Source organism: Elgaria multicarinata, chromosome 1 (assembly GCF_023053635.1).
Source record: "Elgaria multicarinata webbii isolate HBS135686 ecotype San Diego chromosome 1, rElgMul1.1.pri, whole genome shotgun sequence".
Taxonomy (NCBI): Eukaryota; Metazoa; Chordata; class Lepidosauria; order Squamata; family Anguidae; genus Elgaria; species Elgaria multicarinata.
The window spans coordinates 70,579,324-70,593,135 of NC_086171.1; the positions used below are offsets into that span (position 1 = coordinate 70,579,324).

The 13,812-nt window shown below is 43.4% G+C and overlaps 1 protein-coding gene across 2 annotated transcripts in view; it reads right to left on the reverse strand.

Annotated features, from left to right (window-relative positions):
• The window catches only part of STAC (SH3 and cysteine rich domain), an 87,262-nt gene that overhangs the window by 38,572 nt on the left and 34,878 nt on the right, over positions 1–13,812 (reverse strand). For both annotated transcript variants that reach the window (XM_063116201.1, XM_063116192.1), the window contains exon 2: positions 10,677–10,953. In XM_063116201.1, coding sequence (XP_062972271.1) covers positions 10,677–10,953 — 277 coding nt within the window. The remainder of the gene's footprint in view (positions 1–10,676; positions 10,954–13,812) is intronic.

Sequence of the window (13,812 nt, forward strand, 5' to 3'; positions counted from 1 at the left end):
CAGTTGTGGAATTTGCTTCCCAGAGAGGCCTGCCTGGTGCCTACATTGTGCTCTCTTTGGCATCAGGTGAAGACCTTCTTATTTTCCAGACTTTTTAGTATTTCAGTTACTGTTGTCCTAAATCTGCTACTGTATTTTAAACCTTTGCACTGATGATAGATTTGATTTTGGTTTTTATTTTTTATTTTATAGTCATTTTAAATATTTATACTGTATTTTATCATGTTGTATTTTATGGTTTAAATTATTGTGAACTGCCCAGAGAGCTTCGGCTATTGGGTGGTATAGAAATGTACAAACAAACAAAATAAACAAACAAACAAAAATGGTATATATAAGGATACTGCCTCTGATACTGGAGGTAGTATATAGCCGTCATGGCTAGCAGCCAGTATCTTACAGGGTAGTTTTAAGAATTGATGACATAATGCTTTGAACAGTTGAAATGGGCTATATAAGGCTGACTGCTATGAATTTTGGGATTCTTGTATCTGCAGCTGTTATGTCATAGGTGCTGCTCTCCTTTTTTATAAGAGCAATTTTATTTGGTAGCTGATAACAGTAAAAAACCCCACAATAAAACGTTATTGTTGCTTTTATGCTACATTGTAAGCTGTTGTGAGGGCCCTATACAGTCGCCTGGAAGGGTACAAATTCGAACAAATAAAGCAATGAGAATGTAGTATGAGAGTTTGATTAAAAGGCATCCTTTGTGGTTGCCCATTGCTTTTTGCACTCAATTCAAGGTGCTGGCTCTAACCTAAATGGCTTAGGACCGGGGTATCTAAGACCGGTCTGATTATAAACTTGCCCAGTTATTAAGATTTGCAGGAGACGCCCTATTGAGGGGACCATTGCCCTGTTTGTTGGGCACGCCAGAAAGGCCCTTTTCTTCTCCTGTGTCACTCTCTAACTGCGGAACGCCCTCCCTCAAGAACTATAATTGGCGCTCACTCTCTTGGCTTTTAGAAAGGGTGCGAAAACACATCTTTTTAATTTAGCTTTTTGAACTATGTAGCTTTACTGTTGTTAATGTTATTTTTTTTTAATAGTATTAGGGAGCAATCTTATTGTGATGATTGTAAGCCTCTGAACCTGGAGGTTTCCGGTCATCCAGTGAAGGGCAGGAGGAGTGGCAGAGGCACTGTTCACCTCCCTGTTCTCCCATCCTGCATTTTTGCTAGACAGTTTTTTTTCTGAGATTGAGGGAAGGAGGCTGAGAGGCTTCAGAATAGCTTGCATCCTGGCTTCTTCAGTCTCCTCTCCACGCCCCCTTTTCATCTTCTCCGAGGTCTTTCGTCTTCTCCACACAATTTGAGGGTCCGGGTGGGTGGGTGTCAGAGTACCGATTCCCAGCTCTGAGGTTGAAGCATTGGCCTTAGCTAGACCTACCTGATAGTCCGCGACGGAGGAGGGAAGATCTCATGTTGCGATTAACGCGAGATCCCTCCTCCGTTTACATGAGAGGCGCGACAACCTCAGGAAGAGAGGTGTCGCGCCCGCCATTTTTTAATTTTTAAAGAAGATGGAGCACATGAACGCTTGTGCGCTTAAGGTAGGTCTTCTTTTTTTAATTTAACTTAATTTCCCCACTCCCCTCACCCTACCCCCAAGGGGCGCAGCATTCCTCCCAGCTCTGCAGTATCGGGCTCAGTCCAAGACAGCGGAAAAAGCAGGCCCAAAGGAGAGGGTTCTATCCTGGGGCAAGGGAGGGATGATCCCTCCCTGATCCCGGGGTCCCCTGTGCGTCATGCGGATGCACAGGGACGATCCCGGGGTTCGCCCCGTGATAAAGCCTGGTCTAGCTTTAGGTCTGAGGTCTCCAACCTCAGATTTGGGAAACCAAATTATCCTATGGCTCCACAGACACTGTCTAGGGGGCCATAGGCTCTTTCCCTCAAGGATTTATTGTTTTTAAATTGCTGCACAATGCCTTGATTTGAGCAAATGACATGATATATGCATGTTAATAATAAATAAATAAATAAGCAATAATAAATAATAAAGATAAGAAGACCCATGCTAGATAAAGCCTAACTAGTTCTGCAACATCTTTCTCATAGTGGCCAACCAGATGCTTCCTGGAAGCTGAAAAGCATGGCATGAGGACAATTGCAGCTGTTCTTCCCCATCATACGCCTTTGGACCTAGAGGCAGTATAGAGCTGTTATGACGAGTAATCCCTGATATCCTTATCCAATATCCAACTTCTTTTCAAGCCATCTAAGCCCATGGACATTAGCACAACTTGTGATTGCAAATTCTATAATTAATTTATGCGCCGTGTGATTAACTCAAAGAACAGTGGCTGCTTTACTTCTTCTCAGGGTTCCTTGGATGATGATGATGATGATAATGATAATAATAATAATAGCTGTTGTATGAGAGTACATATGGACTGCTATTGCCTGTCATTGCCCTTGAACTCTATCTGCTAGTGGCTACTTTGCTTGGTAAAAGAAAAAGGTCAGCATATCTACTTGTAGTGTTTGTGAGACCTGTTAGCCAATGTTTTCAGACTCAAAATGGCAAGTGCTGTTCCATGTCCATTACAATGGACACAACAGTTGAAGGCAAATCTTTTGGAATTCAGAGACAGCATGATCCGGATGATGGGTTTGAGATAACTTACTCTGAGCTCAAGATGCTTGCACACAGCGCTGTTTCTGTGCTTTTGTTAATCCAGTGTGGAAGGAAGATACGGAGAGCTCTAAAAGATCAATGTGGCTGTAAGAGAGCTTTTAGAGAAAACTACAAAAACGTACCAGAAATGGAAGGTCTATTATACCACTAAGGCAGTGTGTAAAAAAATAAAAAATAAATAAAAATAGCCCAAGGTGATTGTGTTGCAAAAATCAATACAGCTCATGTTTTTTCATTAAAAACATTTGAGTTAGTTTTAAAAGTGAAACTGGACTCTTTTGATAAGATGTTTGCAGCCATAAGAAAGTTTACAAGTGTGTCAGAAGGAAGAGGAAGTCAAAGTGAGACCTTATAAGAGTAGGGTGACCATATGAAAAGGAGGACAGGGCTCCTGTATCTTTAACAGTTGCATAGAAAAGGGAATTTCAGCAGGTGTCATTTGTATATATGGAGAACCTGGTGAAATTCCCTCTTCATCACAGCAGTTAAAGCTGCAGGAGCTATACTAGAGTGACCAGATTTAAAAGAGGGCAGGGCACCTGCAGCTTTAACTGTGGTGATGAAGAGGAAATTTCACCAGGTTCCCCATATATACAAATGACACCTGCTGAAATTTCCTTTTCAATGCAACTGTTAAAGATACAGGAGCCTTGTCCTCCTTTTCATATGTTCACCCTATATAAAAGTAGCCATGTGTAGGGTGACCATATGAAAAGGAGGACAGGGCTCCTGTATCTCTAACAGTTACATAGAATAGGGAATTTCTGCAAGTGTCATCTGGTGAAATTTCTTCTTCATCATAACAGTTCAAGCTGTAGGAGCTCTGCCCTCTTTTGCATCTGGTCTCTCTAATAGAGCTAGTGTAGCTTTAACTGTCCTCCCAACAATCAAAGCAATTGTACTTAGTATAAAGACTCATAGGCAAGTCAACAATGACACCACACATTTCACTAAATTATAAACGGTAACAACAGACCCAGCATTCCTGCCCATGGTGCTGCCTGCTGCTGCTCACCAACGACAGAGATGCTTTCTGGGGCCTCTGCTCCCTGGCACTGGGGGGGGGGGGGGGAAGCAGGACAGCCACTATGTTTTCTAACCCACAATGCCACAGAATGATGGAACTTCCAGGCCATTGAATTTTGGGAAAACTAAGATGTTGGCTGCAAGAGCAACCTCTGATCCCCTCTAGACAGCACTCCTGCTGAAGGCCCCCTTAGCTCTGGAGCTGGTCCTGTATAATAATACCACGTTGCAAAAAACAAACGTATTAGCAGCATTGCAGCTGGGTGAGGGACTGCTAACATTTTAGAGCAAGACATTTCCCCACTTTCTATTATCATTAATTGCTGTCTAGAATGTGTCTTCTAGGTTCTGGTGGATTCCCCCCCCCCTTTTAAATCCCCAGTGGAAACAGCTGAATCCGTTACTGCATGTAGGAATGCTAGGAGCAAGATTAAAATTAGAACTTATTTCCCAGGGACATGGCTTTTTTTGGAAACAGTTAAAAAAATGAAGCATTAAGTAGTGAGCTTTCTTTTCAGGAGAGTGTTCTTTAAAAAAAAAAAGGGAACTAAAAAAAGTGAATAGTTTCCCACAATAAACTTTATACTGCTTTCCTACAGTTTCAGCAAGACTGAGAACACTTGTTTCAGTTGAAGTCAACTTTCTAGCTTGCTTACAACAGTAGTTGTGCATCTGAAATTGTATGTGTACTTCCATATACTAAAGAAAGCGAGACAGGGCAGGGTTTGAACTGGAGGAGAGCTGTGTATGTGTTTGCTGTCGGCCTCCCTTACCAAGCAGCTGCAAGCAACCTGTGCTCTTGAGAATCATTCTAGTTTGTAATAGTGGTAAATATCTATAGTTAATCTACCATTACCACTCTTGTTCTGGAACTTCAGGTGACCTTCTCAGAAATAACCATGGCCCTTTTTACACCTAAGGGTGTAAAGGGGCGCAGGGGAGACAATCCTGGGATTTCCGTGTTCCGGGATCATTGCCCTGCATCCAGACGGCCGCGCAATGTCCCAGAAGTGAAGATGGACATTGCGCCTGTTGGGGCCACCATTTTTTTTTAAAAAAGAAAAGAACAGGAGCCTGGAGCACACTTGCGCTCCAATGCAAAAGTAAGTGGGGGACGAAAAGCCCTGCTCCCCACCCCACCCCCGATGTCCCCGGACTCCCCATGGCCCAGCTCTTTCCCTCTGCTGACCCCCACTACTCACGGGGAGGAGGGAAGAAGCCAGGGTGGGCACCCACACTGCCTGCTGTCCTCAGGACTAGAATATTAGCAGGGATATTAGCAGTCCCAGAAATCCCGGGAAAATGGAGAGATGGTCCCTGCCTGCTCCCGGGATCCCTTGCGCATCATTTGGACACACAGGGATGATCCCGGGAGAAAAGGCAGGTATAGAAAGGGCCCATGTCAAATTAGAGCATATGCCTTTTTATCCCCTCACATAACACAGGCCCAGTTCAGACGTTTACTAGGCAGCTAAATGGAATGGGTACACTCCCTGTGCATGATAAAGGAGTGGGCACACACCCTTTCTCCACCACAGATAGCATCATGTGCAAGTGTGAGCATTCCAGCTGGACACCCATTCATGCAAACAGCCAATTCACACAATTCCTCCTCTTTATTTTATTTAAAGGAGGAAGGCTAAATGAAAAAGACAAGTTACTTACTTAGCCTTGAAATACAGATTCTCCTTTCACCTCACCTCCCCAAGTAGCTGCTAAACATCTCTGAGATGGTAACATAAAGTTAATGCTCAGTATAGCTTGGAACTGGATGGATTTCTAATAGGGAACCAAATGCTGTCCTTGGATGAGTGGTTGGCTCTTGCATACATCAACTAAAGGCACAGATGTGTGTATGTGAAGGCATAATTTCGCTGAAAGGACAGAGGCGGATCATCATTAATCTTAGACTCAAAGTAGCGAATTTTGCGTCAGTGAAAACATGGACAGCAATAAGCAACATCTGTGATTCCTGCAATCCTACGGCGAGATTCAATGAAGTGTGCTGCAGCCACAGAAAGCGAAACGATAGATTTCCAAGAAGGCTTTCGCCCTTAAGCACTAAGTTATCAAATTGTGGGGCAGCTCCTCCTTCAGGGATGCTAGTCCCTTGCTGGGGAAGACAATAACAGTCCAGTTAATAATAGTCCTGAGACTGATGGCATCTTCCGACCCTTGCTGGAAGACTCATTGTCTCTTGATTCTTCTAAGCCCAGCTCTTGCGGGTATGAATGCTTACCATTCTGCCTCCAAGATATGAGAATCTAGGTTTTCTTTTGACAGCAAATTCCCAAGCTCCTGCGGTGAGGCTTCTCCTTAGCCTCTGGCAAACTTTCCAAAGAGGAAGGGGAACATCTACTCCAACATTCTGTTCCCACAGTGGCCAACCAGATAGCCCAAGGGGAAGCCCACAAGCAGGACCTGAGCGCAGTAGTTCTCCCTCACTGTCACTCCTCAGCAACTAGTATTCAGAGGCATGCTGGCTCTGATCCTGGAGACAGTATATAGCCATCATGACTAGTAGTCATCAATGCCCTCCATGAATATCAAATCCCCTTTTAGTAAAAGGAAGTACTTCTTCACACAGCGCATAATTATACTATGAAATTTGCTACCACAAGACATCGTGATGCCCTCCAATTTGGATGGCTTTAAAAGGGGATCAGAGAAATCCATGAACAATAAAGGTATCAATGGGTACTAGTCATGATGGCTATATGGTATCTCCAGTATCAGAGGTGGTATGGCTATGTACTCCAGTTGCTGGGGGAAATGGGCAAAAGGGTGCTGTTGCACCCATGTTTTATTTGTGGGTTTCCCACAGGCGGCTGGTTGACCACTGTATGAACAGTATGCTGGGCTAGATGGACTCTTGCTCCAATCTAGCACAGCTCTTCTTATATTCCTATGTTCACTGTACCCTTGTTGATCAGTATGGGGGTCAGTGGGGTAGTGGAGCCACGGCTAACACTTTTTTATCAGCAGGAAAGCTGATGTTATCTGGCAACCCACCCACCCCCATGAGCTCAGCTGCAAATCCTCACAGTAGCTTGGGTGGGGGGTCGGGGTGGGAAATGAATTGTCCAAGCAGAAATATATTGTTCCTTATTGTAATGCAAAATATTGGGGGGGGCTGGTTTAGAATAGGAAGTTAAGACCCATTCAAGACCAACATTTGCAAATGATCTGCTCCTCAGAGAGATGAACACTGAAGGAAATGGTTTGTAGCTAATGGTCAACGCAAATGCCTGCATTTTGGGACATCCCTTGGCGGTGTGGCTATGGGTTCTGTCACCTGCACTTCAAAATTAACCACTACACTATGGATGGGGCTGACTATACTTACATAGTCCCGACCTGATCTGAAACAAGGAAGTTCAGGAAGCGTGGTTGCTTTGTTTTGATGACATTTCTCTGCATATGAGAATTAGGAATGGTTCAGGGTAACCAGATTCAAAGTAGGATGTACCTCCTATATCTTTAATTGCTGACTAGAAGACGGAAATGTAGAACTTGCAGAGGTGAACAAATCTATACTTGTTGAAATTCCCACTTCATCTGTCAGGTATGCTTTAGGGTGGATTCCCGCATTGAGCAGGGGGTTGGACTCGATGGCCTTAAAGGCCCCTTCCAACTCTACTATTCTATGATTCTAGCTGCAGGAGTCCCCTGCTCTTTTGCACCTTGCCACTCTGCATTAGAAGTGTCTCATATTGCTCCTCGAATATTAGTACGTACCTGCCTGGACCGTAAGATCACCCTCAGGGGTCCTTCTCCATAAGCCCCTGCCAAAGGAAGTGAAGCAGGTGGCTCCCAGGAGGAGGGCCTTCTTTGCTGTGACACCCCAGCTGTGGAATGAGCTCCCTAAGGAGGTTCGCCCAGCACCTACACTATATTCTTTTAGACACCAGGTGAAGACCTTTTTATTCTCTCAGTACTTTAACAGTCTATAAATTAATTTTAACTTTGCTGTTTTAAATTTGTATCTTAAATTTGTATTTCTGCACTGCTGCTGATTTTATCCTGGTTGTGTTTTATATTGTATTTTATATCATGGTTTTATACTGTTGTTTTATACATGGTTTTAATTTTTGTGAACCGCCCAGGGAGCTTCGGTATTGGGTGGTATAGAAATGCAATAAATAAATAAATAAATAATAATTAATAGTATCCCAATCTATAGATCCTTGCATGCAACAATCAGCTGTTATACATGTGATTATATGCAAGGATGTCCCCCTATGAAACCAATAGTTGATGCAGGGGTCAGGAGAAACGCAGAAGATACCATAAGATTAGATGTAGGCCTAATCTACACCAAGCAGGATATTGCGTTATGGAACCTGTATGAAAGCGGTATATAAAAGGCAGGAGCCACACTACTGCTTTATAGCAGTACTGAAGTGCACTGACAACTGTTGGGGCCCATTGACACAGACCATATACCGCTTTCATACCACTATATCCTGCTTGGTGTGGCTGCTGCCTTTTATATACCGCTTTCATACCACTTTCATAGTGCAATATCCTGCTTGGTGTAGATTAGGCCACAGGGTTCAAGTTCTCAACATTGAGAAATATTTACACTTAAAGACTCTTGCAGGATTGATGAGAAAAATGGTTATGCATCTCTGCTTGTTTTCCAATTTGTATTTTTCAAAATAGAACTAATCTGTATTTCCTAAAACTAAATGAAATTGGAACTGATTACACTGCAAAAACTTAAAATGAATGATCACTCTCCCAGCTAAGTAGTGTCAAGAGAGCATCCATTTAACAGTCTCTCTTTTTGATTTCCCACTCAATCCATTCGTCTTTTGGACAGATTTATGCTCATGCTGAACTTAAATTATTTTGAGTTAATCTTTTTATGGATCCTTGCATTTGACACAGACGATGAGACATAGTATGCAAAAAATGTGTGGAAAACTAAGATTTTTTCCATTTGAGTCACTACAGGAAATGGACTTCAGGAGTGGCAGGAATTTTTAAAAGTTAGATAAAATGTTTTGCTTTGCAGTGTGAAGCACTGGCATGTTGTTTTCTTTAGTGCAGAACTGTACATATATGACTGAAGATACCACAGGCTAGTGGAGAAAAAGGGCAACGAGGGGCTGGAGTTCATCAAAATAATAACCTCGTGTTTTGTTGTGATGTTGGTTTTGCAGTTTTGCTCCAGACTGTCTCTTAAATAGTATCTTCTTGTAGAATCTTGCCTCCTGCTTGCCCATCCCTAATATAATTTAACATGTGCTCTCAAGGGTGAATGGGAAAACATGACTAAACCAAACCAGAAAGAATATTGGACAGGGCAGGCTGGGGCTGTAATGGGTGGGTGGGACTGATCACTTTCCTCCTCTTTCCTTTTCTTAGTAACTCATAAATAAATCACGTCAGAAACAGTTTCATTCAAAGATAGAGAGAGACCCCAATAGACACAAAGATTCTGAGCTTTGGAATCTGTTTTGCATTTCCGAATACCACGATGTTCTGGTTTCTTCTTGATAACATTTATTTTTAATTTAACTGTTCCAAATTCTGAGGGACAGGGAGAAGGAACTGCCTGAGTTACCCAGAGTCTGCTCCATGAAGCAGCAAAGTAGGAATATTATTTCTACTTTCTGGAGTTTTATTATCAAGCAATTTGTAGGACTTAAGGATTCCTGAATCTGTTCAAGGGATCATAATTATAGTTGGAACATGTAGTGCAAGAATACACATACACACACACACACACACACACACACACACACACACATATACTCACTGCGTTGGTCTCTTATTCGGTTAGACCTTAAAGGCATCTGGCAACCCCCCAAGAAAATCCTTAGTTTGATTTGAAACAAACGGTGGGTTTACAATACATGCAACTCTTCATGTGATTAGATGGGTACATGACAATACAGAAAAAGATCAGTGTGAACTGGGTGACACATGGAAGAGTTGTCAACCAGCTCTGTGATTATGGATGGCTACATTTCTTTGCATGGAGAATTTAGAAGCTGGAAGACTATGGCCATTTCTACACCTGCTTTTCCCCCCAGGATTGTCTTGGGATCATCCCTGTGCATCCAGATGACACACAGGGGATCTCGGGAGCAGGCAGGGACGATCCCTCCATTTCCCTGGGATAATCCTTAGGTATAGAAAGGGCCTAAGACCTCTCCTTTAAAAACACACACAGAGCTTGTGCAGAACCCTGAAAGCTCTTACATATTTGGATTGACAAGTACTTATGGAAAAGATTCAGGATGTAAAGTGTTTTGTCTGCGTGAGTGATTGCTAGCACACATGCACAATGGCTTTATTGCCCCCTTCCATTCACCAGAGTTCCTTGTTCCTTGTTCTTCATAGGCTGTTCCCAATGTCCGCTAAGTTTGGGAATGGCTAGTTCGACAGCATCGGGCTGTAGTTGGAAGGGGGCAGGGCTGAATAATGCTCCTACGTGTGTGCAGTGCACTTCCATATGAAGCCTCTAGATCCAGCCTCGTATTTACTCTTATTGAAGTCAACTCACACCATTTTAATTTTTCTCACAGGAATGTCATAAAATCTCCATTGTACCAATTCCAAGTCTAGTATCGTCAGCCCAACACATTTTGCTGGCTGAGGCAAAGGACAAAATGGCACCTCACCCACATTTCATATACAGAATTTGACTGGACAGGAAGTTGAATCTTACTCCAACACTAGAGATGGGACAGTGCCCACCACCACACCTGAGGACAACAGGCTAATTTAGGAGGTATAGAACAGGCTGCATGTCCTCCATCACATAGCCACTGCTTCTTCCTCTCAGCACCTGCTGAGTTGGCTGCCTCACTCTGTCTATAAGTAGGGCCGGCTCTGAGACTGTTTTGCTTAGCAGTTCTGAGTGCACATTTAAAAAGACCAACAAATAACCAGTGCAAATTCCTTTGGGGTAGAACTTTCTCACAGCCCCAGAAAAGGCCACTGTTCTTTAATGTAGATAAACCATGTACAGAAAAAAGCAAGATCATTCTTACCAACAATCATGTGGTTGCAGATATCACAGAAAGTGGGTTTTTTGAAGATGTGTTCCTGGAAAACGTGAGTCTTGCTGCCTTCCTGTTGGTAATGGACTTTGGTTGGCGTGGAGGTCTGACTTCCGGGGTTTGGGGGCTGGCCAGTTCTGGGGTTGATTTCTGATAGCAAGTCAACTTGCAACTTCATGTCACTGTTTGTCCGTTGGAAGAAGTTGTCTGCGCTTTTACTCCGCAAACTTTTGGTCTTGAAAGAAAGTGATCGTTTCAGTTTCTGGAGCTGCAATACAACACAAAATGGTTACAAATGGCGAAGTTCATAGTACATAACCCTGCTGACATTGATGGCAAACAATGACTGTAATTCCAAATGCTGGGATTTTAATTCAGTCTAGACACATCTAGAAATTTCTTCTAAACACTGCATTGCCCTTGGTCAGGATCAGGCAATACATGACCATTGGCCTCATCTGGTATACTGAGATCTTTCCCCCAAAATACAAGCTTGCAGGTGAGTTGTCATGGAGTATCATTGTAGTCTGTAGGAAAGGCCTTAATTGTCCCAGTGATGCCTTATTTTCCCTACTCCTAGAGGATTATCAGACGAGCGTTTTATAGCATGCTCGTTACTGGGAACTCACAGATTATCGCGGGTCCTTTTTACGATGCCATCCGCCTTCCATGCGCCTCCTGCTCTTTCTGGTCATTTTCCCGTTTAAAAAAAAGACCCTGGAAAATCCAATTTTTCCTCCTGCAGCAAAATGTGCTGCGTGCAGGGAAAGCAGCCCCCTAAAAACGCCCACTGAACAGGCCATGTGGTCTTTATTTTCTTCAGCGTGTGAAGGAAGAGGAAGCTGCTTGTCCCTATTGTGGGACAATAGCCTGAGGCAAAGCAAGGGGAGGGAAACGCAATTTCCCCCCTGTCTGAAGAAGCTCCTAATTTAGGCTGCCTATGCTACTATAAAGTGTGTAGTACCAGCTACCTTACAGCCAGCCCCTATGGTAAGCTGGACAGTGGCAACAAAACATATGTTTAAACAGGCCCAGTTCCACTCTTTGGGAGGAGCTTGGGAAAACTGCCCTTGGAGCCACCACCTTACATGCTTGTTGTCAGACATGCTGGCTGCCTGACTGTGATGAAAGTGGGGACTGGGGCAATGTGTGCCCTGTCCCCCTCTCTCTTCCTCCTCCAGGCTCACTCACTGCTGCCTGGGCCTACTGCTGATACAAATGTATTTTCTGAACTCCTGGCCTTAAAGCAGGAAGGCCCTGGAAAGGGAAACCTGGAGAGGAGAGGTTGGCAATGCCGGTGGCAGAGCACAGAGCATCCCGATGGAAAGACAGGCGGAGCATGAAAAGAGTACACAGAAGAGGTCTCCCTCCCCACTTTCTCACTGAAGTGCAGGGAGTTCCACCTCTTTTAGCCTCAGGGCCAAATTTTATTTATTTATTTATTTAAACATTTCTTGGCCACCTTTCAGGGCAGAGGCCTCACAAGGCGGCTTACAACAATAAAATACATAAAACCAGTTAAAATATTAAAAGCAATAAAGACATTATCACAATAAAATAGCAATTAAAAACTGTAAAACTGACAATAAAACCAGCAAGAACAATAGTAGCGGTAACAGTACTCATCATGGGAAGGCCACGGTAAAATAAAATGTTTTTAAGGCCATCTTAAAAGCCTGCAAGGATGGTGCATGGCGGACCTCCAATGGGAGTTTGGGGCCACTGCAGAGAAAGCCCTCTCCTGTGCATACACCCACCTAATTGCTCTCACGGGTGGGCAAATGAGAAGGGCCTCTATTTCTGAGCTTAAAGTGTGGGTGGGCTGATATGGGTGAAGGTGGTCCTTGAAGTAACTAGATCCCAAACAGTTTAGAGCTTTCAAAGAAGCTCTTGGGGGGTCTCATTCCAGTAATGGGCAGGACCAAAGGGGGAAGGGGCAGGCCCAAAATACCAGCTTATTTTAGGTTGAAGCTCTTACTGCTTGTAACTAGGCCTTAGGGGAGGCATTTTAGAATGGAGGGAGGGGACTGCACAAAAGCTGGGAAACCAACAAACTATCGGTGGTCAGAAGAAAGAGGGTGAGGCCAAGAAAAGGCCTGTGGGGAAACCGTGAGGCTGAATTTGGTCCCGTGCTCATGTTATAGGGCAAACGCACAGAGGCAGGAAAGGGTGGCAAACCATCCTGTTGGTGAGGACAGCGGAGCCCAATCTCAGTTGGCCTGAGCTGCACTGATAGCCTCCTTCAAAGCGAAAGTACATACATAAAAATCACCAGGCCCAGGCGGCCTGCCTCCCATTTCTCTCCAGCATAAGCAGGGCTTGCAAGCCCTGCCTAGAGCGGCAGTTTAATACAGAGGCCTTGCTATCCCCAACCCTCGCTGCTTGCCATTGTGAGCAGGCAGGTTTTACTTTTCACACTGGATTAGTTTTTAATTACTCTGAGGCGTTGTTTTCTTGGCTGGTGTGATGTACCATGAAAATTTTCCAAGAACAGGCAGAGACTGTTCTGAGGTAACCAGCAGCTACTGTTTACACAAGATACATCTTATTGTTTATAAAATATATGGTAGCAATTGGAATGGATCGTTTTCATAAACATAAGGGAGTGAGAACATATGCTTTCCTGAAAAAGCTTAGCAGCAATCAGCAATTCTAACATGAGATTTAAAGCAGTTGTCTTGAGTTTCTGCTATGTCACTTTCTCACTTTTGTTGATTTTTAAATATATTTGTAAATTTTATTCCACTTTGTGCTCTCAATTTATTTAATGCTGTGGAGTTGTGTTCCTCTGCTCTGTGGTCCTTTTGACTCTATAGCTCTGTTTTATTTATTATATTTTATTGTAATTGTGATTATTTTATCTTGTTTTTCTTTTTAATCTGGTGCCACCCAGAGAACCTAGAAACAGTATATATATGGAATTTGCCGGTTCAGACATAATGCTAAATTTAGTACTTTGTGAATGTATCTGGGTGAATCTTTGGCTCACACACTCCCCAGTTCCTCTGACATAGTCATAATGAGGAGATAGGAAGGATTTGCTTTTGGGTTTAAACTAACCACAGTTTGTTACTGATGTAATGACAACCCCGGAGTATGAGTTGTCATTGAATCATGGTTTTTTGTT